This window comes from Lobosporangium transversale, assembly GCF_002105155.1.
Source record: "Lobosporangium transversale strain NRRL 3116 chromosome Unknown BCR41scaffold_56, whole genome shotgun sequence".
Classification (NCBI taxonomy): Eukaryota; Fungi; Mortierellomycota; class Mortierellomycetes; order Mortierellales; family Mortierellaceae; genus Lobosporangium; species Lobosporangium transversale.
In genome coordinates, this window is record NW_019029034.1 from 1 (window position 1) to 21229 (window position 21229).

The 21229-nt window shown below is 43.5% G+C and overlaps 9 protein-coding genes across 9 annotated transcripts; 3 read left to right on the forward strand and 6 right to left on the reverse strand.

Moving 5' to 3' along the window:
- Positions 1-66: 66 nt before the first annotated feature.
- Positions 67-2213, reverse strand: BCR41DRAFT_400995 (hypothetical protein; the record flags this gene model as incomplete). The annotated part of the gene is made up of 4 exons (XM_022029184.1): positions 67-160; positions 228-1072; positions 1195-1755; positions 1845-2213. The coding sequence occupies 4 exons, from the start codon at positions 2211-2213 to the stop codon at positions 67-69; spliced, it is 1869 nt and encodes a 622-aa protein (XP_021876573.1).
- Positions 2214-3213: 1000 nt separating this feature from the next.
- BCR41DRAFT_425838 (hypothetical protein) lies at positions 3214-4519 on the forward strand. Its single transcript, XM_022030639.1, has 5 exons — positions 3214-3486; positions 3583-3641; positions 3729-3853; positions 3956-4048; positions 4127-4519. The coding sequence occupies exons 1-5, from the start codon at positions 3302-3304 to the stop codon at positions 4376-4378; spliced, it is 714 nt and encodes a 237-aa protein (XP_021876574.1). The 5' UTR covers positions 3214-3301; the 3' UTR covers positions 4379-4519.
- Positions 4520-5144: 625 nt separating this feature from the next.
- Positions 5145-7625, forward strand: BCR41DRAFT_341886 (methylenetetrahydrofolate reductase-domain-containing protein). Its single transcript, XM_022022266.1, has 5 exons — positions 5145-5555; positions 5652-6092; positions 6247-6882; positions 7002-7220; positions 7336-7625. Exons 1-5 carry the CDS (start codon positions 5265-5267, stop codon positions 7540-7542), a joined length of 1794 nt encoding a protein of 597 aa, XP_021876575.1. The 5' UTR covers positions 5145-5264; the 3' UTR covers positions 7543-7625.
- A 28-nt stretch (positions 7626-7653) lies between these two features.
- BCR41DRAFT_389893 (hypothetical protein) lies at positions 7654-9051 on the forward strand. Its single transcript, XM_022028174.1, has 2 exons — positions 7654-8118; positions 8208-9051. The coding sequence occupies exons 1-2, from the start codon at positions 7684-7686 to the stop codon at positions 8820-8822; spliced, it is 1050 nt and encodes a 349-aa protein (XP_021876576.1). The 5' UTR covers positions 7654-7683; the 3' UTR covers positions 8823-9051.
- A 162-nt stretch (positions 9052-9213) lies between these two features.
- On the reverse strand, positions 9214-11222 carry BCR41DRAFT_313017 (putative arginine--tRNA ligase, cytoplasmic; the record flags this gene model as incomplete). Its single annotated transcript, XM_022021109.1, has 3 exons — positions 9214-10317; positions 10455-10859; positions 10983-11222. The coding sequence occupies 3 exons, from the start codon at positions 11220-11222 to the stop codon at positions 9214-9216; spliced, it is 1749 nt and encodes a 582-aa protein (XP_021876577.1).
- Positions 11223-11914: 692 nt separating this feature from the next.
- On the reverse strand, positions 11915-13628 carry BCR41DRAFT_362594 (ubiquitin carboxyl-terminal hydrolase). The gene is made up of 2 exons (XM_022025746.1): positions 13179-13628; positions 11915-13028 (listed from the first exon to the last, which is right to left on the reverse strand). The coding sequence occupies exons 1-2, from the start codon at positions 13587-13589 to the stop codon at positions 12195-12197; spliced, it is 1245 nt and encodes a 414-aa protein (XP_021876578.1). The 5' UTR covers positions 13590-13628; the 3' UTR covers positions 11915-12194.
- Positions 13629-15175: 1547 nt separating this feature from the next.
- On the reverse strand, positions 15176-17421 carry BCR41DRAFT_194769 (hypothetical protein). Its single transcript, XM_022019839.1, has one exon. It carries the CDS (start codon positions 17178-17180, stop codon positions 15300-15302), a length of 1881 nt encoding a protein of 626 aa, XP_021876579.1. The 5' UTR covers positions 17181-17421; the 3' UTR covers positions 15176-15299.
- A 755-nt stretch (positions 17422-18176) lies between these two features.
- On the reverse strand, positions 18177-19848 carry BCR41DRAFT_296442 (kinase-like domain-containing protein; the record flags this gene model as incomplete). Its single annotated transcript, XM_022020434.1, has 6 exons — positions 18177-18312; positions 18432-18491; positions 18594-18695; positions 18990-19207; positions 19319-19435; positions 19744-19848. Coding segments are annotated over 6 exons (738 nt in total), but the record flags the coding sequence as incomplete, so codon positions are not given.
- On the reverse strand, positions 19590-21091 carry BCR41DRAFT_194722 (hypothetical protein). The gene is made up of 2 exons (XM_022019838.1): positions 20027-21091; positions 19590-19872 (listed from the first exon to the last, which is right to left on the reverse strand). The coding sequence occupies exons 1-2, from the start codon at positions 20795-20797 to the stop codon at positions 19867-19869; spliced, it is 777 nt and encodes a 258-aa protein (XP_021876581.1). The 5' UTR covers positions 20798-21091; the 3' UTR covers positions 19590-19866.
- Between the last annotated feature and the right edge of the window lie 138 nt (positions 21092-21229).

Consider the following 21229-nt stretch of genomic DNA (forward strand, 5'->3'; position numbering starts at 1 on the left):
GTTTTTGTTGATGATGTGAATATGTCTGTTTTTGTTGTAACGGTTTTATATCTTCCTCTTGTTGGTTTAGGGGGTTACTATATTCATGGGGCTCAACGCGGTGTTGATCATACCCACGAAAAACTCTTGGGCTAAGGCGCTGGTATTGGTGCTGTTGCAACTGTTGCGGTATTGAACGAAGGCCAGAGAAAGAGCTTTGCTTCCTAGAGTGTTTTCCTTTATGGGACCGCCTTGTCGATGACTGGAAGTAATGTGAGCGATAATCACTGCTATGGTAGGCAGGGGATCCAGATGCAATGGCTTCCTTTGAGTGTGGGCATTCTTGATGCTGACCCTGATCATACTCGCAATAATCGCGATGTGAGTCTGTTTCGGGCCTAGAACACAACGTTTGAGAAGGATGCAGCTCCCCATGGCAATTTTGAGCACGCTGAGGACTACATCGCTGTCGGTAGTAGTCGCCTGTAGTTGAAGTCTTATTAGAAGACGCTATGGAAGTCTTCTGCACGCGATGTTGTGTATCATCACCACTCATGTCGCTGTTTGCTTGACCAATCGCGGGGGAACATGACCGTGACTGATTAATATTCCTTTTGAAGGGGTTTCCAGGCTCATGCACGCTATTTGCTCTTTTCCGATTGAGGGAAGTTTGCTTCCGTAGCTTGGTAACGAAGAGATCATTCCGCTGAAAACCTGTTCGTCCACTAGGTGTTTGTGGACGTGTCTCATGGAAAGAAGGAGCTGGGTAAGAGAGGGCATCTGAGTTTGAACACACCAGAGGATTGACCTCACAGACGTCATGTTGATCCACCTCACCTGGTGAAGTCATGAATGGGTATCTTGTGTCCCAATTATCTCCTCTATGAGACTGATCCTCTTGATTATAGCCGATAGGATTTGATTCTTGAAAATAAGGTCGAGAAGCGTGTAAAGGTCGCGCACGATGCTCTTCCAAAGCCTTGGCTATTGCTGCAATTAGTTCATCTGACCGATTGCGATGGTTAATGCGACGACTTGATTGATGTGTTGATGTATTTGAGAGCTGTTGCCATGGTTTCGGTTTTGAGTCAATCTAAGGGTGCGTTATTGGGAGCCTATTAGCCCGACCATGTTTTACCGGGCCATGAGGCGTTGTCAGGCATCATAGCGTAGTCGTTAAAACGACTATTAGGGATACAGGAGTTGCCATCTTACCTGACCTGTAGGCCCTGATATGAACTGTACAGGCACTTGGTCCTGTGGATACTTAGACGCTTGATCATGGTCAAGATCTGCTTCCGAAAGCTGGCATTGCCGAATGGTCTGGACCTGCGTCAGTCGTCGGACTTGCTGCTGCAATTTTGAGATAATAAGGACAATATCCCTATGGGAATGCTCCAACTGGGCTATCCGCTGCAGTTGATCACGCGACAGGCTTGCTACCATCGGCTCTTCGATGGGCAGCGGAGAAATAGAAGAGGATGTAATAGGCAATGTTTCGGATATGTTGAGCCCAATATGCTGTTGATCCTGGTCCTGTTCTTCCTGCCATAGCTTCAAAATAGGTCTAATATAGGTTTGGATTAATGAGCCAGATGGTTTACTTGACGCGCCCGAAACAGTCGCATTTGTATTAATGAGTGCTAGATTACTGAGCTGTTCGGCATTTGAGCTTTCCATTGGCACGATGACCGAGTCAAGATAACGTAAAAGTATTTTAGGTGTGACCTGAGCCATTGGTATCCTGTTAGTGTTAGACTGTGCTTCGAGCCAAGACTAATAGAGTATTTCTTTGAAACAGTCAGACTTTGATTGGATAGATATTAGCATAGACATGGTCTTAGTCATAGAACCATAGGACCCACCAGCCACAGATTAAGACCAGGTTGTTCCTTGCTGCGATCTTGAAGGTGAGATATTGATGCAGCAGTCGAAGCATTGTCGGGGCTCCTTGTGGATGTCCCAATTGATGGTGCTGCCTTTGAATGGGTAGTATTAACGATAGAGCTCGATAAAGAGAAGACAGATACAGTCTGATGCGGATGAGGCTGTGGCGATGGTGTGTGTTGTGGCAGTGGTGTTGTAGAAGGTGTCAAATTGGACCTTTCAATAATACCGGCTGTGAAGTGGTTATTCTTGGTGATATGGTTCTCTACATGTTCATTTGATATTCCTGCACTCAAGACAGAAGATTTTTCCTGCGGTGGATGGCTTTTTCCCCCATGGATATCCATGCCGCAAGAGGCTTGCACGTTTCTTGGGTGGTGAATATGTTTAGCAACGTTTGTTAGTGTTAAGAGACAAGATAATATAAATTGTTTTAGATTGCACTGGAGGAGAAGGGGCAAGAATGAGGAAAATGAAGAGAAAAAACAAAAAAGAATGAGAAAAGAGGGCAAGAGATTTAGAATCTTGTTTGAATGTTTCATGACCCTTGGTGTTTCTCTTTCATTTTTTCTCCTTGGACCAATGTTGGTCCGTGTATGCCCATTAAGGAGTTAAAGAACTACCATTTGACCATAATCACCGTGCAGCCAGAGCAGCTTCATGCCTCCCTTCATTTTTCCATTCTTCTACCTCTCCACTAAATTTCGTTGCTAGATCTGTGAACGGATAGGCCTTATCTTTCATTACTATCCATCTCCCCTTCCGATGCGCGATATTCTACAATTTAATCCGCATATACGCGTTCTAGAACTCGGGTAAGAGGTGCCCCACAACAGATCCATTCCAAGACACTGTTCGTCTTCGCGCCTAAGGCAATGACAGCTGCGAGCGCATCCTTATACATATCAGGAGGCAGCAACCTTGCCTATCTGACCCCTTCAGACTTCCTCCCAGCCCTCCTGCCCCTTCTTCTTTGAAGAGTCGTCTAAACCTATGTAACTATATCCACATGCCTTTGCCACCACACAGGAGAAACAGTGCAGTGCAGCTTTTGGTCATCACACTCTGCATCAGGCCCGTATAATCTGGCAGCGCACTCTCTCGAGACAATCTCGCTATCAGCTTTGTTGAGGCGGGAGGTCTCTCCCGTCTACAGAAAGTCGAAGAGACCTGATCTGACGTTCTTGTCTGGACAAGCAAGTTTTCCTGTAACGTCAAAGCACCAAAGATTATAGGCTGTAGCATGGCAAATGCACTGCTCATTTGTATTGGACGACAAAACAGTCTCAAGCATCGCAGCAACTGGAATAGACGACCTCCGGTTCTACATGTCATAGTCCTTGATACACTAAACGTAAATTTTCATGGCAAAATAAAAGTAATCCCTTTTATTCATTGTTCATTGTGCGAAAAAGTCATCGCTACTCGTTACACAATGCAATTGATGCATGTCTCATCATTCCTAGCCATAGCCTGGACTGTGGCTCTCATCCTCTCTTCTCTTGTACAGGCGAACACCGAGAAGATAATATTTGCTGCCAAATTTAATTGTATTTCCACCACTGATCGTTTCAACAGTGATCTTCAGGAAGATCAAGGGGCTGTGGATCCAACGCGTTGGTATGAGGCCTTTCTTATCCGTAATTGATATGTTGATATATTGTATATTTACAACCCTCTTACTAAAGCTCATCAAGTTCATTACATGTACTCAAGGAAGCAAATGGTACCCCCACATACCATAGTCCGTTTTGAATCGATACTTCCGAAAAACGGTATGAGAGAACCAGACGTCAATTAAGGTATATGCCCGACAGACTATTTACAACCCTCTTTCCTTCTACCATCAACCATCGCATTAGTGCAATCGAGCTCGTTAGCGTATTCTAACCAGACTCATTCCCAAACTGAGAACTCCAAGTGGTATGTGCTCCAGGGTTTGGAGGACAGCGTCATGTATGAATTACGCGTTTCATATCCAGCTTCGGTGCGTGTTCTCTGAAATATCTTTTTTTTTTTGCAAATATTGTAAAATATTTGTTTAACTCTGTCTTATGATTTGGCTCGCTATGGAATGTATATTTATTAGTCTCCCGCAGACTTTAACATTGCAGTTTGGACATTGAGCGAAGCCCAAAAGTATTTATCAAAGGATCTTCGTCTGGACAAGTATTTTACCAAGGTATCAATCATTCAGAGGCTTCCACACTATTCATGTCTATATATTCTTTCTCTCTTAACAGCATATTGCTTTATTTAGAACGTAATGTTGGCTCATGTCGATGCCACATATACTGGGATATCATACCTTACAAATAAGGATCAATACCCCGAAAAGCTGCCTATACCGTACAATCTTGTCCTAGAGCGTCTTTACTTCAGGATTCCTTACCAGGCGTTGAAACTCGCTGTTACTATCGCAGTTGTTGCGATCATAGGGCTCAAGTATATCGTACCGAAAGCCCATAGCGCCCTTAAAGAGGTTTCATCCATGAAAGAAAAAGGAGATTAAGACGATGGAAACCGAAATAAACCAATCTATATAAGATTGGCACGATCTGGCGGGCTTGATTCTTTATATATACAGATATAACTTTTTTACAATATCAAAAAGGCATGCTGTAAAACTGAAAGAAAGTAATAAACACTGTACTCAAACGACAGAGTTATTAACCACCTCTGCTTCAGCAGCCTTAGCTGCATTAATGACTCTCTCAGTCCTTCATGGTCGAGCAAACTCAAGATTCGAATGAAGAATGATAACTAAGTCTAGGTTCTTTCTAGCCTTAATTTCGCAGAGAGGTTAAAGATGACATCCATAGTCCGTTGAATCATATACGTAACTGCTGGGAGTCGCGGCCTTGTATTGTTATTTATGGATACTGAAATGGATACTGCGTTTGCTCCAACGGTTCCTTTCTCATCGTTGTCCGTGTCATCTTCATCCCTGGTGTATTCATTATTGTTTTTCAAATATAATGCCTTGAAGATGTAGTGAGGGCGAGTATTACTTTCAACTGGGACAATCAGAGAGCTAAAGTCCCTGTCTTCCTCAACCTCAGAAATTGAGATCAATTCTTAAAGAAAATGAACAAGGATTTTAGTCAGTTATCATAGCTTGTGTTCTCGTAGAGAATCTCCATATGCCACCCTTGCGATACATTTAGTCTCTCTATACACAAATGTACACATTTATACACATGTGAATAAGGGTGATTTCGGCCCACTAAGGTTGTAGCGAACGACCTTTCTCTTTCGCTCAGGGGCTATTCCTTGCACGTGAGATTGGACAGCGAAAGCACGACATCCATCTTTCTCAAAAGTTTTATATATTTTTGTCTTGAACCCTCCATTCTCCTCATTCACCGCTTGCCCTTTTCTGCTCCTTGTAAATACACATGAAGATCATCGACAAGATTACTCGTGCCGAAGAGGAACGGCGGCCCTTCTGGTCTTTCGAATATTTCCCGCCAAAGACCACAGCCGGTATTCAGAATCTGTTTGACCGCATGGAACGCATGTATAATCTTGGTCCAGAATTCGTCGACATCACCTGGAATGCTGGCGGTACTTCTTCTGATCTCACAACTGAGCTTGTTGCGACTGCCCAGAGTGTTTACGGCCTTGAGACATGCATGCATCTTACCTGCACCAACATGCCCAAAGAAAAGATTGATGCTGCTCTAAAGGTAATAAAGATTTATTCTACGATCAATTGCTTCTTTTCCGCCATTCTAGATATGAGATCGCCTACTGATATTTCCTCTTTCTTTAATCTTCAACAGGCGGCAAAAGCCTGTGGAAATCAAAATATTCTGGCCCTTCGAGGGGATCCACCCAGGGGCCAGGAGCAATGGGTTTCTTGTGATAATGGCTTTTCATATGCTTCGGATCTAGTCGCATACATTCGTCAAGAGTATGGAGATTACTTCTCAATTGGTGTTGCAGGCTATCCGGAAGGGCACCTGGACTCATCAAGTAAGGAAGATGATTTCAAATGGCTCAAGCATAAGGTTGACCAAGGCGCAGATTTTATTGTCACACAACTATTTTACGACACAGAACTCTTTATAAACTGGGTTAAGGAGTGTCGAGAGTACGGGATCACTGTACCTATTCTACCAGGCATTATGCCGATCCAGAACTTTGGAGGATTCACGAGAATGACAACGCTATGCAAAACATATGTGCCTGAGCGTATTAAGCGTGCATTGGAGCCTATCAAGGTTAGCAACAAACACTGTCGCATTATCATGTTATCTTTGCAATTCCATTAGATGCCATAGCAAGCAAATGTTTCCATCTAGTAGCAACACACTGCGGAATGATATAGATTTGCTAATATGTTTGGTCTTTTTTCTTTCCTTATATATATTATAGGAGGATGACCAGGCAGTAAAGGATTTTGGTGTCAAACTTGCTGTGGAAATGTGCAAGGAAATCCAAGCAGCCGGGATCAATGGCTTTCACTTTTATACCCTCAACCTAGAAAAATCTACTCGACTGATCCTTGAAGGTCTTGAATTCGTAGCTCCACGTGAAAATATCCGTCAGCTACCATGGAATCCCTCCCTTTCCAAAAAGCGTGAAAAGGAAAATGTACGACCTATCTTTTGGAAGAATAGAATCAAGTCGTATGTTGCGCGCACAGAAGCCTGGGATGAGTTTCCTAATGGTCGTTGGGGAGATTCTCGATCACCTGCTTTTGGTGAACTGGATGGATATGGCACTTCGCTCAAAGTTACAGCCAAAGAGGCATTGGAGCTGTGGGGTTATCCCGAGAGTCCTAAAGATGTGGCAATCCTATTCTCAAAGTACTGCCGAGGACAGGTCAAGTCGATTCCTTGGAGTGACGAAAGCTCACTTTACCCGGAGACTGAGGCTATTAGAGATCGACTAGCGGAAATCAATGCACGTGGCTACCTGACCATCAACTCTCAACCTGCAGTCAATGGAGTGCGATCGGACGATAAGATTCATGGATGGGGACCTAAGAATGGATATGTTTATCAAAAAGTAATGTATATGCCAACCCGTGGGGTTACCACGAATATATAATATCCTGCAATGCTTGATCAGATCTTACGTATTTTCTAACGAGATCTGAGATCGTCTGTTCAATCTTTTATTTGTAGGCATATCTCGAATTTTTTGTTTCCCCAGAGAACTTGAGCGAGTTAGTTAATAAGATCGAGGATGAGCCACAAATTACTTACTATGCGGTCAATAAGCGAGGCGATCTCAGGACAAACAGTCAGACTGATGGGCCTAATGCGGTCACCTGGGGCGTGTTTGTTGGCAAGGAGATTGTCCAACCGACCGTTGTGGAAGTTGTTAGTTTCATGGCATGGAAGGTAATATTAGATTTGTATTTTTTTTTTCTTTCTCTTTCCTACTATTCAATTGTTCACACATATCTGTTTAATTCACTTGAAAAAAAAAAAAAAAAAAAAAAAAAAAAAAATGTAGGATGAGGCATTCGAGCTGTGGTCAGAGTGGTCCAAGATCTATGAAGCTTCATCCATGTCCACCAAAGTGATTAACGCAATCCGAGATGAGTGGTATCTTATCAACATCGTTCATAATGATTTCCAGGATCCGGAAGGACTTTTCCGTTTGCTTGACTCTGTTAAAACTGTCGATCACTCTGCGTTTGTTGCTAATGGTCGATCATAAAATCTTTGAACTACGTACCAAGCTTACGTAATGGCACATGATACATAAATTAAGTCAATAAATAAAATATAAATTTTTGGGACTGTAAGATTGTTTTTTTAAGAAGGTGAAAATGCATTCAATTCCTTAGCCTCATTCAGCATGTCACCGTCTATTTCACATCGACCATCAGAGCAGACAGCAGCAGCAACAACCACCGCGGCTGCTGCTGATGGCGAAAAGACTGTCTGGTACCTTGCATATGGTAGCAATATGGAGCCAAAGGTCCTGACAGGTCGACGCAAAATCAAACCCATCGAGTCAGTCCCTGTCATTGTACCTGGATACTGGCTAAGCTTTGATATTGGAGGCATTCCTTTTGTTGAGCCATGCTTTGCCTCTATCCTCAAAATGGATCCTGCAAGGATGCATGATAAGGCTTATGCACAAGAGGTCTTTGTTAGAACACAATATGGCCGTGAATTCTTGTGGGATGAACGCCACCCAGATCATCCAGCTCGCTCTTATCCTCCTGTTCTCCAAGGGGTTGCTCACAAAATAACACTTCGCGACTGGCAGCTTGTTATTCAATCTGAGGTAAAGGGGTTTTTTATATTTTATATTTATTTATATTTATTTATTTATCCATTTGAACTAAAGAAAAGAATTTGTTTTTATCCATTTAGGGTGGATGGGGTCATGATGTACCTACAGGCTACAACCAGATTGAAGTAGACTGTCGAGTTGTTGGCACCAATGAACACATCACTACTCATGTGTTAGAGGCACGCCCACTATCTGTTAAAAGCCATTGCCAACCCTCAGCTCGTTATAAGGCCCTGTTGGTCTCTGGTGCGGCTTATCACAACCTTGACCCAGCCTATCAACAATACCTCTCTACTATTGTTCCATATGAATGCACAGGAGCCCGATCCAAGATCGCTCGTGTTCTCTTTGTCTTCATCAATTTCCCTACTTTACTATTGTTTGCATTCAGGTTTTGGACAAACAAAGGCAAATCTGCAGATCAACTTCAGCGACCACCTTACTGGCAGGCTTGGTTTTTTGACAAGGCTGCAAGGTTCTCGAGTACAGCACATGATTATGTCATTGCACCTATTCTTGGATCCGGCCGATCTTCTTCCCTTGTGCAACAAGCAGTCATCAGGGAGCGGATCCAAAAGTCCATGCAGGTTAGCGAGACCCCTCAGGAATATCAAGCCAATATGGAAGCTGATCTAGATAGGGAAAGCTCAGCCTTGAAGATGGCTGAGCAGGCTGCCGAAACTGTAGCCGAGTAAGGGGTAGAAATTTGTTGAAGTGTTCAAGTTACCAGAGTATCCATTAAGGAATTGATTCAAACACTTGGTAGTTCAAGAAACGCAGTCGCTTAGAGTAATTTAATGTTACAGCAGATTGATAGAGTGCCGTTTCAATGTATACTTGCGCAGATTTTACTTTAGACACTTTAGATTGTGGAAGAATTATTGTAATCATCCAAATTTAGTCGATAAATGCGTACAAAAATATTTAGACTTTTAGGAATGTTGTCATTGATCTACCATTTTAGGGTTCTTTGAATGGGATGTTCAGTGCATGGAAAATTGATTTTTATTGTCTGTAACATGTAGTAACTTCTTTTTTATTTATTTTATATTTTTATTTTTATCTTCGCTTTCAGTACTTTCTTCTCTACATACGCTCCTGCGGCTTCAAGTTCAAGAGCCGCATAGCATTACCAAGAGTCATACGCGCACACCAGTACATGAATAGACGCGCCTCTGCAACATCCTTTTCTGCACCCATCACATACATCGACTCAAGTGCCTGAGAAACGTGATGCGACAACTTCATAGCGTAGCCCACAATGTTAACAGGCTCAAAAAGGCGCGCCGTTTCACGCACAATTTGTGGGTACCGCGCAATCATCGTAATAAGATCAGCGGCGGCACGCGAGTCGTCTAGGTGGCGTAAATCTGCGTTGGGATTCACCTCCATCTCCGTCTTGCGCTCGATCGAGCACAGACGAGCATGGGCATATTGAAGGTATGGGCCTGTATCACCTTCGAATGAGAACATGCGCTTCCAATCAAAGTCATAATTCTTGACACGACGGGCCGATGCATCCTGAGTCATGATAGCTGAAATACCAATGTTGTCTGCAACCGCGAGAGGATCTTCAATCTGTGCATATTTGTGCTCATTCTTCTTCATGACCTCGTGCATAGTGTCGCGAGTCTCCTCGAGGATATCCTCCAAAAAGACAACTGTACCCTTTCGTGTTGACATGCCTCCAACCATACCAAAATTAATATGTGTCACCTTATTGGCCCATTCAAACTCGAGCAACTCCAGGATCTTGAATAGCTGTTTCAGATGCAAGTCTTGTTGTGATGCTACAATATAGTACATGTGTTCGAATCCATACTTCTCGTAACGCTCTATTGCTGCGCCGATATCGCGAGTGATGTAAAGTGTAGTACCATCCTTCTTCTGGACTACGCAGATGCCGAGTTTGTACTTCGTGAGATCGATAATTAGTGCTCCATCAGATTCAGTTAGCAAATTTTTCTCATGCAGCATTTTCAAGGCGCGGTTCATGCCGTCTGTGACCTGGGATTCTCCTGAATAAACATCAAAGGCAATGTTGAGGCGAGCATAGATGTCTTTGTACTTGGCAATTGACAAGTCTCGGAATCGAGACCAGATCTTGAGTGCCGCTTCGTCTCCATCCTCCATCTTCTTGAAGTAGGCACGAGCTTCATCATGAACAGCGTTGTTTTCCTTAGCATCTTGCTATTTTGATAGAAGATATACGTTTTACGACATGGGCAAGACAAGATATTATGTTGATAAATAATAGTGGTGACCATAATCACAATTACAACTCAAAATTACAATGAAGTGCCACTGACTTTGTCTACGATACTTACATTGATCTTTACATAGACGTCAAAGAGATGTTTGATAGGATCTTCCAAGAGCTTCTCCTCTGACCCATAGCGCTCAAACCCGACAGCCAACAAGCCATATTGTTTACCCCAGTCTCCAAGGTAGTTCATACTAATAGTATCATACCCATTGGCTTTCAAGATATTGCGAACAAATGATCCGATGATAGTCGAGCGCAAGTGCCCAGCATGAAAGGGCTTGGCAATATTAGGCGATGAAAACTCAACAATGACTTTCTTTTGCTGACCAAGGTTGTTGTTTCCCCAATTCTCCTTAGTGTTGTAGATCTTCTTAAAAAGCGCTTGTGCAAGTTTAATGTGGTTCAAGAAAAAATTGACAAAGGGGCCATCTGCTTTGGCCAATAGGACGTAATCATTCAATTGGAACTATATAAATGGATGAGAAACCAATATGGTAAGTGCCTGTCTGTGAGGTTTTTTTTTTTTTTTTTTTTTTTTTTGGTAGACGTATTAGAGGCTTAGAGGTTATTTTATATATTTTTAACATACCTTTTCAACAATGTCAGAGGCAATCGCCGAGGGGTTACCTTTAAGCCTGAGACGAGGTACAGACAATGCAATGTGCCCATTCTCTGATGCACGAGGGGCCTCTAATGCTTCGTATAAAACTTTAATATCCAAATCTATCAATTTTGAAAGCTGGGCCGCTAGAACATTCTTAAAGGCATCCAAAGGATCTGTCTCCGGGTCTGATCCTTCAATTGAGGGGATTTCAACAATAGAGCTCATCTTTGCCTTTTCAGCTGCTTCTACAGCGGCTTTTTCAGCGAGAGCAGCATTGGCATCCTTGACAGCCTTGTCAAGTTCCTCGATAGCCTTTTGACATTCCTGGCGCTGATCCATGCGGGCGATCCAGGTAGTAAACCGACCAAGGTCTTTGAGATTGGCGAGTAATGAATGCGATTTTGTATATGCAGTGATGGCGCCCCAGACAGCATAGTCAGCCAGCAGAGGCTTATCTTCTGCAAGCAAGAAGGTGGTTGATGCGTCATTGACAACAGTAGCGAGGGTTGTGATATGTTTAGGAGTAGCAATTGTGTGGCGAACCAGGTCTAGAAGGTTGTCCTGAGCAGCAACAAGGGCAGGATCATTCTCAGGATAGAGTGCAGATCCTTCTGCAGCGGCGGAGCGAACAAGAAAGCGGGCAATAGCAACGGGTCCATTAATAGAGACAGGCTTTGCAGTACTGGAGGGAACAAGGACTGTGGCTGTCGAAGTCTCGTGTGAGCGGGGGTTCAAGGAGAATGGAAGTGGATTAGCTGGGTCTAGGGCGACTGCGATGGCAAGCAGACCATAAGGAGCGCTGTTCAAGGGAAAGGACAGAGCCATGGTGTTCGAGTGGATGGATGTGATTTTAAAGAACATTTGTTTGTGTTGGCAAAGGGAGTATTTATTTAGGAGTGAAAGAGGCTTAGATGTATATTTGATGACTCGCAATGATCGGACAAGGGACGAGTAAGTGTAGATTAATATTTGATTTGATATTCCTTTTCTGTGATGCTGTGGCTACTATACTGTTAAGAAACAACGTAGCTCCTCAATGGGCAGACCTCTACTACTTTACTTTTTTTCTTCTTCAACGGATAGATTGTCATTGTAGTTTGGTGTATATTATCATGGAGGCTACTGTTCTGGTTGTATACCATTGAAAAAGGGTGATGGTAACTACCTGAGTATCTGAATAAGCCTTTAGAATCCTCATTATCGACATACATTAATTCCGTTATTGTATTCATCGCTATCCAGGTCCATAGAATGGTCGCTGTCAGCGTCATTGGTTAGAAGCCGTTTCCTGCCTCTGTTTTTAGCCTTGGTCCTAGGTTTGTTCTTAATTCTGCCTTTTGACTTGTCTTTAGCCTTCGCTTCAGCCTTGGCCTTGCTGTTGTAGTTATTGGTATGGATACCTTTCATTTCGACATACGCCTTCATGAAGATGTTGATTGCTTCTTGAAAATCCGCCTCTGTCTCTTGGATCTCCCTCTGCTCTGCCACGATTCCTTGTTCCAGAGTCTCGATCTCCTGTTCTACTGCGGCAATTTCGTCAACAATGGCCATTGTAGGTTGGATGTAATGTTTTCCCTTCTCTTTCTCTTTCTCCTGTTCTTGCTGATTGCCTCTCACACTTGTGGATCTAGCTATTGATGCCTCTGCTATCACTCTCAGTTTATCCAGCTTCTCATGAAGCACTATCATTGGATCTTTGATAACCGCCATCAACACGAAATGGCCCTCTTCTTCGCCATACGTCCTCATGCGCGCCATAAGCTCGATTCGGACCACATCCAACCACGTCTCTTCAGTACATGGCATCAACCTCAACGGCTCTGGCTGTAGACCATCAAGCTCCCAAACATAGCCATCCATATGAACGTATGCTACATAGTGAAATTGAGTATCATCGTCATCTGGATTTTCTTGCCCATCAATTTCCATCAGAAATGGTAGCGGTAAGATGGGTTGGCGCTCAAATCTCCCTGTGAGACTGTTGTGGTTCTCCCGTAGTTCTTTACAATTAGTCATTGCTAGGCCCTTGTCCTACTAGAGTTGATACATAATACATTGTCCGTTCAAGAGTGAAAAGAAGGAAGGGAAGCCATCGGTTACGTTATAGGCATAAAGACATGGTGGTGAGAGTCAATATTGTAACGAAACTGCTCCAGCGATCCTTAAAAGAAAAGGTCTTGCCTTAGGATCAAATTTTGACGTGAATTCTTTAAACTCATTAAGCATGGGCCCAATATCAAGTGTAGGCGAGTTTAACACGATTGAGAGTAGCGCTTGAGTGCCGCAAGCATCAGGGATCACTTGGTTGGCGAAATAAATGTTACTCGTGTCCACATCCATACCCATGCTCTCGACCTTGGACAAGCGTCTCCCTTGAGACTTTAGTAAGAAAATGAACCCATAGACTGTCTCTTTTTTGAACAAATCAAAGATCTCACGGTCTAGTGACCATACTTCTTTTATATAGGCACCACGTACTCCATTCTTTTGGATGAGCGCGTTGAACACCGCAGGACTTGATTCGATGGTACACCAATGGCCACCTAACGAGACGTAAGCAGGATCCACAGTCGATGTAATTCTATTTGTCATTATGAAATAGACAGGTGTTGAATGTCAGAACGATTGAAGTGCAAAAAAAAAGTCCTATTCTTAGTGACAGACAATTAATTTTATTTTATTGAGGCAAATGCTTTTTCATTGCTCTATTTCCCGTATATTGGCCGACGCTAGTTCGCGTTCCTTCTCTCTTTCGCTTTGACGCTGCTGGCGCCGCCTTCGATTGTCTTCACGATCCTTGGCAAGCTGCTCTTTCTCTATCCTTTCTTTTCTTCGCTCTTCCGCAAGCTGCAATCTTCGCTCATGCAGCAATTCCTGCGCGATTCTCAACCTGCGAACAAGTTGATAATGCAACTGCTTGAATGTCATCTCACGAATAACAACAGGCGGATCTTCTTTAGAAATATCAATCAACTCTACTTGACATGCATCAATACTCATGGCAAGCGCGTGGTTGGGATCAGCAAGATTCAAAGATAAATATTCTGTGTTGCGCTCATCAAGGGGGAAGCAGCTGACGCTGCTGTAGCTTGGTTGTCAGGAATGTCTCCTCGAATTGATTGTTGTCGCCGTATTTCTTTTTTAATCAGACATGTTCGAGGGAAAATGGGCAAGTCATAGTCCTTCTCTGGGTCAAAGGAGCGTTCAACGTCATTTATAGAATGCACATGTTCCTGCTCCTGCATAGGTTTTCGCTGTTGTTTTCGGAATTTTGGACGAATGGACATCTGGTCGAGGTCTGCCTGGATAAGTGTCTGATGATCCGATTCATCATCCGGATTATAAAAGAATTCCGGAGTCAGGGCTTGGTGCACAGTTAGTGTCAGACGCCGAGGTTGAGAATCATCGTTATCAATAAACGTCAAGATCTTGCCATGCTCAGAAAAAATCATCTTAGTATGATCTGCAAAGTTAATCTAAAAGTTAAATAAATCAATAATGATTTAGTTCCTTACTCAAAAATATAGTGAAGCGATTACGTATCCATCAAAAACTAGCTTACCTGAACAATGCCATTGCTCAGGCGTGAAACGACATGTCGCTTGCGGAAGAAATCGGTTAAAAATGGCATGCCTCGAGTCAGACTTGTATCTTCATATGACCAGGACAAACCAGATAACATTTGCAGCATATAGTTCTTAAAGCCTTGGAGTACTCGCATTTTTTTCTCTAAACGTGATGGATATTTGCTAATACGACAGTGGGTTCTCTCCAACTTGGCAAGAAAGTCGACGTTATCCCAATCATCATCAAAATCTACTGTACTCGGTCCACTGATCTCGCCTTCAAGCATGTCTTCTGGATTCGAGTTTGAATTTTCGTACACTCGACTATGGCTCATTTGTGTCCCAACAAGCATATTGTCCGGGATTGGATAGCTACCTTTCAAATCCAACTCCATTTCACGCTCCAGAACCATGCGCATGTCAGCCATGGATTCCGCTACACTCTGAGCGGTACTGCTCTGGCTACCAAGGGCGTTGTTACCCTTTGAACTGCCCGATCCATGACGTTGGTGACGACTACTAGCACTGTTACCATTGGCATCGATCGATTGCTCTTTGATATTATCTTTATCTTTAAAACGTGTCTTTCGGGATGAACGAGCTTTTCGTCTTGGCGGCGGCTCCATAATTTCAAGATCGCTATCGTAAAAACATCATAGCCAAGTTAGATCCGTTTACAATGCTGAAAACATCCTAAAAAAAAAAAGTGGTAACTAAAAGATAAGGAGATAAGGACTTACATTCCATTTGGTGATACTGCAAGAGTAGTTTTGTCATTGCAGAAGACGCCAATAACGCCATTTGTGAGATGCCATCCAACTCCGTAGCGCGCATAATTGATCCAACGTGTCAAAAATACAGCTGGAGGCTTCGCAGAGGAGACATCGAAACCTGGATGAGGCAGAATCCCACTCTTTCGCATTTGAAGCATTTTGCGAAGGTTATATTCCACTTCTTCACAAATCCCCATGCGGTTGGAGCGCGTCCTGGCAGTGGATCTCTCGACTTCTGCGGCTTGTTTATGCATGATGGCTTGGTTCAATGATTTCCCAAGATGTGGCGGGGCTCTGGAGGCTGCGTCCTGATACTGGGACTGTAGCTTTGGACGATTACAAGGCTCGCGGCGCATAGAAAATGACATTGATGTGGCCGTAATACAGCTGGTAGAGGGGACTTCCACGTGGTCTTGTTCGTCTGAATGACCTCCCGAACTTATACCTGCCATGGTGGTTTCATGATTACTCTGCTTAACTGTGTGATTATTATTGTTGTTACCACCTTGGGAGATATCTTGCAGTTGCCCCTGTTGTCGTCCTTGTTCGTACATTTGGTTCTGCTGTGATGAAAAGCGATGTTGATTTATCTTTTTTGTCTCACGTTCAGTGTCGACGTCCATTTCTCGTGCGCCCTCAAATATCTCCTTACTGAGATCTTGGTCCTTAGAATGTACTTCAACATCATAGCTCATGGCATGTGCATTACTTTCAGTGCCATTGCTACGAGCGAAAGCTGCCAATTTATGCTTTAAAGGCTTGTCTTGAGCCGATGATCGGCTATCACCTCTCTCATCCTGCATCTGGGGGCCTAGATGTGACTGTGACTGAGACCGTGACGTCAAGTTGGATGTATGGTCAGTCCCGAATGAAAAGGAACGAAGAGATGGAGTCTTAGGCGATTGAAGCTGGGCGAATTGTTGTGGCTCCTGTGGTAAGGGTTTTGCTTGGACGTTACAGTGCTGTGAAGTGTTATTGGACTGGAGTAGATAGGGTTCATCAATGTCACTATCATTGCTCTGTCCTGATGACTGGTGGTGGTCTACTGTTTGAGAACTGTTCTTGGGTAGCGGTGAGGCCTTTTGTTTTGTATTTCTGATATGAGTATCATCCTCTGTCTCTATGGCCACCATGCCAACAGACGCTCCGTTTATCCCATGTAGGCTTATATCCAAGTGTTGCTGTGATGGCTGTGAAGGCTGAAGATCATTAATTAGCCCACTTTGACCACGAATGGGGCTTTGTTTTAATGAGCGGGATGACTGATACTCTTGTTGGCTAGACTGTAGAAACGAATGCTGTTGTAGCTGTGACGAACCGCGCAATGTGGATGTCGTAGATTCATTCGCCTGTGAATGTACTTTCCCAGGAATCCTCCGCGGTGAGTCTGAGACCTGATTTATATCCGAGAGCTCCTTCTCCTGGCTAAAAGTCCTTTGCATAGCGCTGGCTGGTCTCTCCACTCCTTGAACATTCTGGATAAGCGTCGCTCTTGTCGACTCACTTTGCTGAGGACTCCGCCATGCAGGAGTTGAAAGGCGTTGTAACGATTGTTGCTGATCCTGAGAGAAATTGTTGCTACCGGGTTGTTTAATAGGCGAGGCTATTACGCCAGAGATATTGGCAATCAAAAGATCCAGATGCTGAGGCACGTCATGATCGACATCCATGTCTGTATCCAAGTCAAACAAATTCACAGCTGCTTTAGCTTCGTCAACGATAGGGCTTTTCTGTGCTCCTACCTCTTCCATGGAGTGATTTAGCGGAGGTTTTTTGGTATTCATCATTCCATGTGAACTACTCATACTTGTTGCTTGTATTCGGTCTGTAAATGATGAAGTCATTCGCTGAGATGATTGAGTCTCCCCGCTCTGCCGTTGAGATTGGGCACGTACAACAGCCTTTTGGTCCGCATGTACACTTGATGCGGATGATGGCCGAGGCGAAGATACAGTGCTGGAACCAATGTGATTAAATTTTGCAAGAGGCGACGAAGGATGGTCTGAGTGCCCTAAATGCTGATGTACAGGGCCCCCGCTTACTCGTGATCTTGGGACAGGGAGCCTGGAAGAAAGTGTGTTGGCGACAATAGATTGAGACGATATTGAGCCAGTATTTCTGATTTCTTGGACGCTACTTTGGACATGAATTGAAGCTTGGGTCTTGCTAGCACGCGGCAGCGGCTGTGAATAATGACTGCTAGAGGCTAAAGTTTTAGGCCTTGAAGACTGAGGTTGTTGAGTTTGATTGGGACGACCGTGAGACTGGCTAAACTGAGAGAAGTTCGGGGCACCTTGTCCGCGACTGAAGTTAATTGTCCGAATTTCAGTAGTCACTCGGTCACCATCGACCATTTCCATCCTGACTTGCTCTCCATATTGGAACTGGGAGCCAATTGGAGAGCCGTCTTGGTAATGCTTACTATTGACGCCACTCAGACGAGAAGTTGGTCGCATCTGGTCTAGAGAAACCTTATGGCTACTGAGACTATACAGTTGTTTTTTTCTCAATGGCGAATTTATGGGCTTCTGATCCATAAAATCAGCTACCATTTCAGAGAACCGTCGTGTAGGCTGTTCTACGAGCAAACCATCACCAAAGGATGTCTGGTCATGATGCAATTGCTGCCTTTTTTTATCATTCTGTGCGGATATTTGCTGTGAATGTTGGGATGGTACACACTCTCCGGACGGCCGGTTAGCAAATGTGCTCCTTGAAAGTTCGTCTTGATTACGTTGATGTTGGAGCTGCTGTTTCATTCTTAGCTCTTCTTGCTCAAAATTAGGCGCAACCTGCAACGTTTTCTGATCTAGCTTCTCTGGACAATATCCTGATGTAAAGAAAGGGTGGTTAAGAACACTTTCTACGGATGGTCGCGAAGCTGGTGTTGGCGTTAAAAGTGCTGCGATAAGGCTCTTCGCTTCTTCAGATACTGGAACATCTTCAGGAAACACGTAATTATTATCACGAATTTTTCTATCAAGAGGGAGGAACGGATGGCAAAAGCAGGGTTGGTATGAATAGTATGGAAAGCTATTAATTGTGCCTTAAAAAAAAGTAAAAAAAAAAAGAGAGAAGGATATGGTTGCACTTACTTGTAGATAGCCTTGACTTCATTTGTTTGAAATGGAGGCTTTCCAATAAGGAGAGTATACCTGGCGTTAAGAGAGAAGGATGAAGTTAGGCTAAGAATCACATTTGGAATAGTATAAAACCTTGATCTTGAAAACATCATTGGAGATCTAATGAGCACCTACATGATTACGCCCACAGACCAAATATCCACTTCGAAGCTGTGTCCATTGTCGGTATCAAATAAGATCTCGGGTGCGATATAGTTAGGGGTACCGCAAATAGTTCTATTGTTGGGGAAACAGATAGCTAAATGGATAAGTACAGTAATCGTAGAGCAGTCTGATTGCCAATGAAGGCAATGACGGCCCTAGTATGCCTTGTCCCCATTTTGTCATCAAACAGACCACTAGACCTGATGGATATAAGGTGGATATGTATGTGATATTTGTTCATTGCCGATCAATAAGTAGATTCAAAATACACCAATTGGCTCTTTTACGCTTTTACTTGTATTCGATATCACCAGGCTTCATCAAGTAAAGTCCACTATCTCAAAAGAAAAAAACTCAAATCCGTACCTTTTTCTTTCGTCCTCAACTATAAGCGTGGCCAATCCAAAATCGCCGATTCGAACGTGAAGGTCATGTGTAAGAAAGATGTTGCCAAGTTTCAAATCTCTATGAATGACGCTCGCTGTGCGATGAAGATAAGAGCATGCTGCCACGATCTCCTTCATGTAGTAACGGACCTCCGGCTCTGTTAATCGCTTTCTTCGTTTGATAAGTTCCATTAACGTCTAGTTCATAAGGGCCCCCCAATAGCGGTGTTAATAATGCGGTCGATGGTTACCACACATTCATTAAAGAGTGTTCATTAAATGTTTTCTTGTCATGGAGCTCAACCATACCTTGTTCTCACAGAGCTCCAAAACCAAGTATACAAAGTCATCGTCTTCGAAGCAGTGATAATATTTTACAATGTTTTCATGCTCCAGTCCTTGATGGATTTTTATCTCTGCAAAGAGCTATAAATGCAACAGTCGAGAAGGACTAGTCAGTCTCCTTAAATTTAATCAATCAAATAAGCTTTGTAGATTGTCGACTTGTCATGTTTGTTATGCAATGCCGGTAAGCTGTCTAATGATATATTCATCAGTTTGTTAGTGCTGTCTTGTCATATCATCCGTGGTCTAATACTCTGCCTCAATATTTTATTCTTGTTACTATAGTGTTGTACGTCCTTGAGGTGCCCTGATCAATTATTGCTTTGCCGTGAGTCTTTTCAATAATGAAAAAAATAAGTGGCAAGCATCAATGTAGATGCATAAACTACCTTTTGTCTTGTCTTGTATGTGGGCAACTCAGTCTTCTGGATGACTTTTGCAGCGTAGCGACAGTTTCTTTGGTCTGATATGATATAGCAGCTCGCGAAGCCACCCTATTAAGAGAGTTCAATTTAATACTGGTTGTATTAGTGAACATGCACGAAATGCACACACGTGAATCAAGCAATACACTCAAACGAAGCGACATCATGTTACTATGCATCATTCTTGATAAGGGGAAAGAGAGAGAGGCATGCGCATTTTCGTGTTTTGCGCATCATTGTTTCTTACCTCTCCTAAAGACATCCCTCGGGTATACGAAACTTTGTTGTTGTTATCCTCAATCAGCTCAGGAGGCGGAATACGTGGAGGCTTGTCCTTCTTACGAGACTTTGGTTTATCAGTCATGCCTGTTTGGTTCGTGGTGCCGGTGGTGGTTGTGCCCGTTGCCATCGTAGTCTGTGTATTCGTATTTGCATTTGTCGCTTGTGATGCTCGATTTCCATCATATCGATTACTATCAAATGTGTTTTGTTGTGCAGGTCGAAGTTGCTGTTGTTGTGGTGAACGCGTAGTTGATGTACCAGTGCCTATGCTCGCTTGAACTGGTCTAAGACCACTGTTACTGCTGCCATTAGTGCCAAGAGCGCCATGGTGCTGCGATTGCTGAGATGAATACGGAGTATGAGAAGACTGTATAAATTGAGCTCCATTCTCTAGACGCGTAGGCACCGATAGTTGATATTGAAGTCTTCGACCCTGAACCGTAGTAGCAGTACCCATACCACCGCCTAAGGAAGAAGAGACGGTCTTTATTCTGACGGGCCCTACTGTACCAGTAGCTGAAATAGGAATAGAGGAAGTAATGGAAGTAGGTACATTGTGGGTTTGGACGATGCGGGGGGGTGTGGCTGAGTGGGAATAGGGATGTGATGGCGGTGGCATCTGCAATGACGACGATGTCTGACTCTGCTGCTGTAGTTGGCGTTGTTGTTGTTGCTGCAGCTGGCGTTGTTGCTGTTGTTCGTCTGGAACAGGTGCACTCTGTGAGCGTTTTGACATAGCGAGGAGAGGGCGTGGGAAGCCTTCAAGATCGGAGCAAAGGAGAGAGCGACAAAGGGAGAAGGGGAGAAAGAGAAGGATCCCCAAAAAAAACAGTGGCGGGTTTGATGAAATGAGAAATGAAGGAATTATATTTGAAGGGTCTTGGTGCAAATTTTTTCTTCAGGTACGGCGGGACAAGAAGGCGGGACAAACAGGCGGGTCAAGTAAAAAAAAAAAAAAAACATTCAACAATTGTGAAAGATTGTCATGTCTCTTAATAAAGAACAGTAATAACAGAATAACAGAGACAGAGTCATTCATTATACTTTGATAATCCTTGACAGGTAGAGCATGCCTTTCAGAACTGAATGCTTCAAATTTCCTAGGTGTCTCCCGTCCAACTTGCTCTTGTTCACCTGACCAATCAGGTGGACAATGTTGCAATACCAA

What these genes read in the sequence shown, in the direction of transcription:
- BCR41DRAFT_425838 (XM_022030639.1), top strand. Translation starts at nt 3,302, where the DNA reads ATGCAATTGATGCATGTCTCATCATTCCTAGCCATAGCCTGGACTGTG. An exon ending in GCTGTGGATCCAACGCGTTG is followed by an intron (nt 3,487 to 3,582) that starts GTATGAGGCCTT and finishes CATGTACTCAAG; the next exon opens with GAAGCAAATGGTACCCCCAC. An exon ending in TGGACAAGTATTTTACCAAG is followed by an intron (nt 4,049 to 4,126) that starts GTATCAATCATT and finishes TGCTTTATTTAG; the next exon opens with AACGTAATGTTGGCTCATGT.
- BCR41DRAFT_341886 (XM_022022266.1), top strand. Translation starts at nt 5,265, where the DNA reads ATGAAGATCATCGACAAGATTACTCGTGCCGAAGAGGAACGGCGGCCC. An exon ending in AGATTGATGCTGCTCTAAAG is followed by an intron (nt 5,556 to 5,651) that starts GTAATAAAGATT and finishes AATCTTCAACAG; the next exon opens with GCGGCAAAAGCCTGTGGAAA. An exon ending in TTAGTTTCATGGCATGGAAG is followed by an intron (nt 7,221 to 7,335) that starts GTAATATTAGAT and finishes AAAAAAATGTAG; the next exon opens with GATGAGGCATTCGAGCTGTG.
- BCR41DRAFT_389893 (XM_022028174.1), top strand. Translation starts at nt 7,684, where the DNA reads ATGTCACCGTCTATTTCACATCGACCATCAGAGCAGACAGCAGCAGCA. An exon ending in AGCTTGTTATTCAATCTGAG is followed by an intron (nt 8,119 to 8,207) that starts GTAAAGGGGTTT and finishes TTATCCATTTAG; the next exon opens with GGTGGATGGGGTCATGATGT.
- BCR41DRAFT_362594 (XM_022025746.1), bottom strand. Translation starts at nt 13,589, where the DNA reads ATGACAAATAGAATTACATCGACTGTGGATCCTGCTTACGTCTCGTTA. An exon ending in CGTCAAAATTTGATCCTAAG is followed by an intron (nt 13,029 to 13,178) that starts GCAAGACCTTTT and finishes CAACTCTAGTAG; the next exon opens with GACAAGGGCCTAGCAATGAC.
- BCR41DRAFT_194769 (XM_022019839.1), bottom strand. Translation starts at nt 17,180, where the DNA reads ATGACTTCATCATTTACAGACCGAATACAAGCAACAAGTATGAGTAGT.
- BCR41DRAFT_194722 (XM_022019838.1), bottom strand. Translation starts at nt 20,797, where the DNA reads ATGTCAAAACGCTCACAGAGTGCACCTGTTCCAGACGAACAACAGCAA.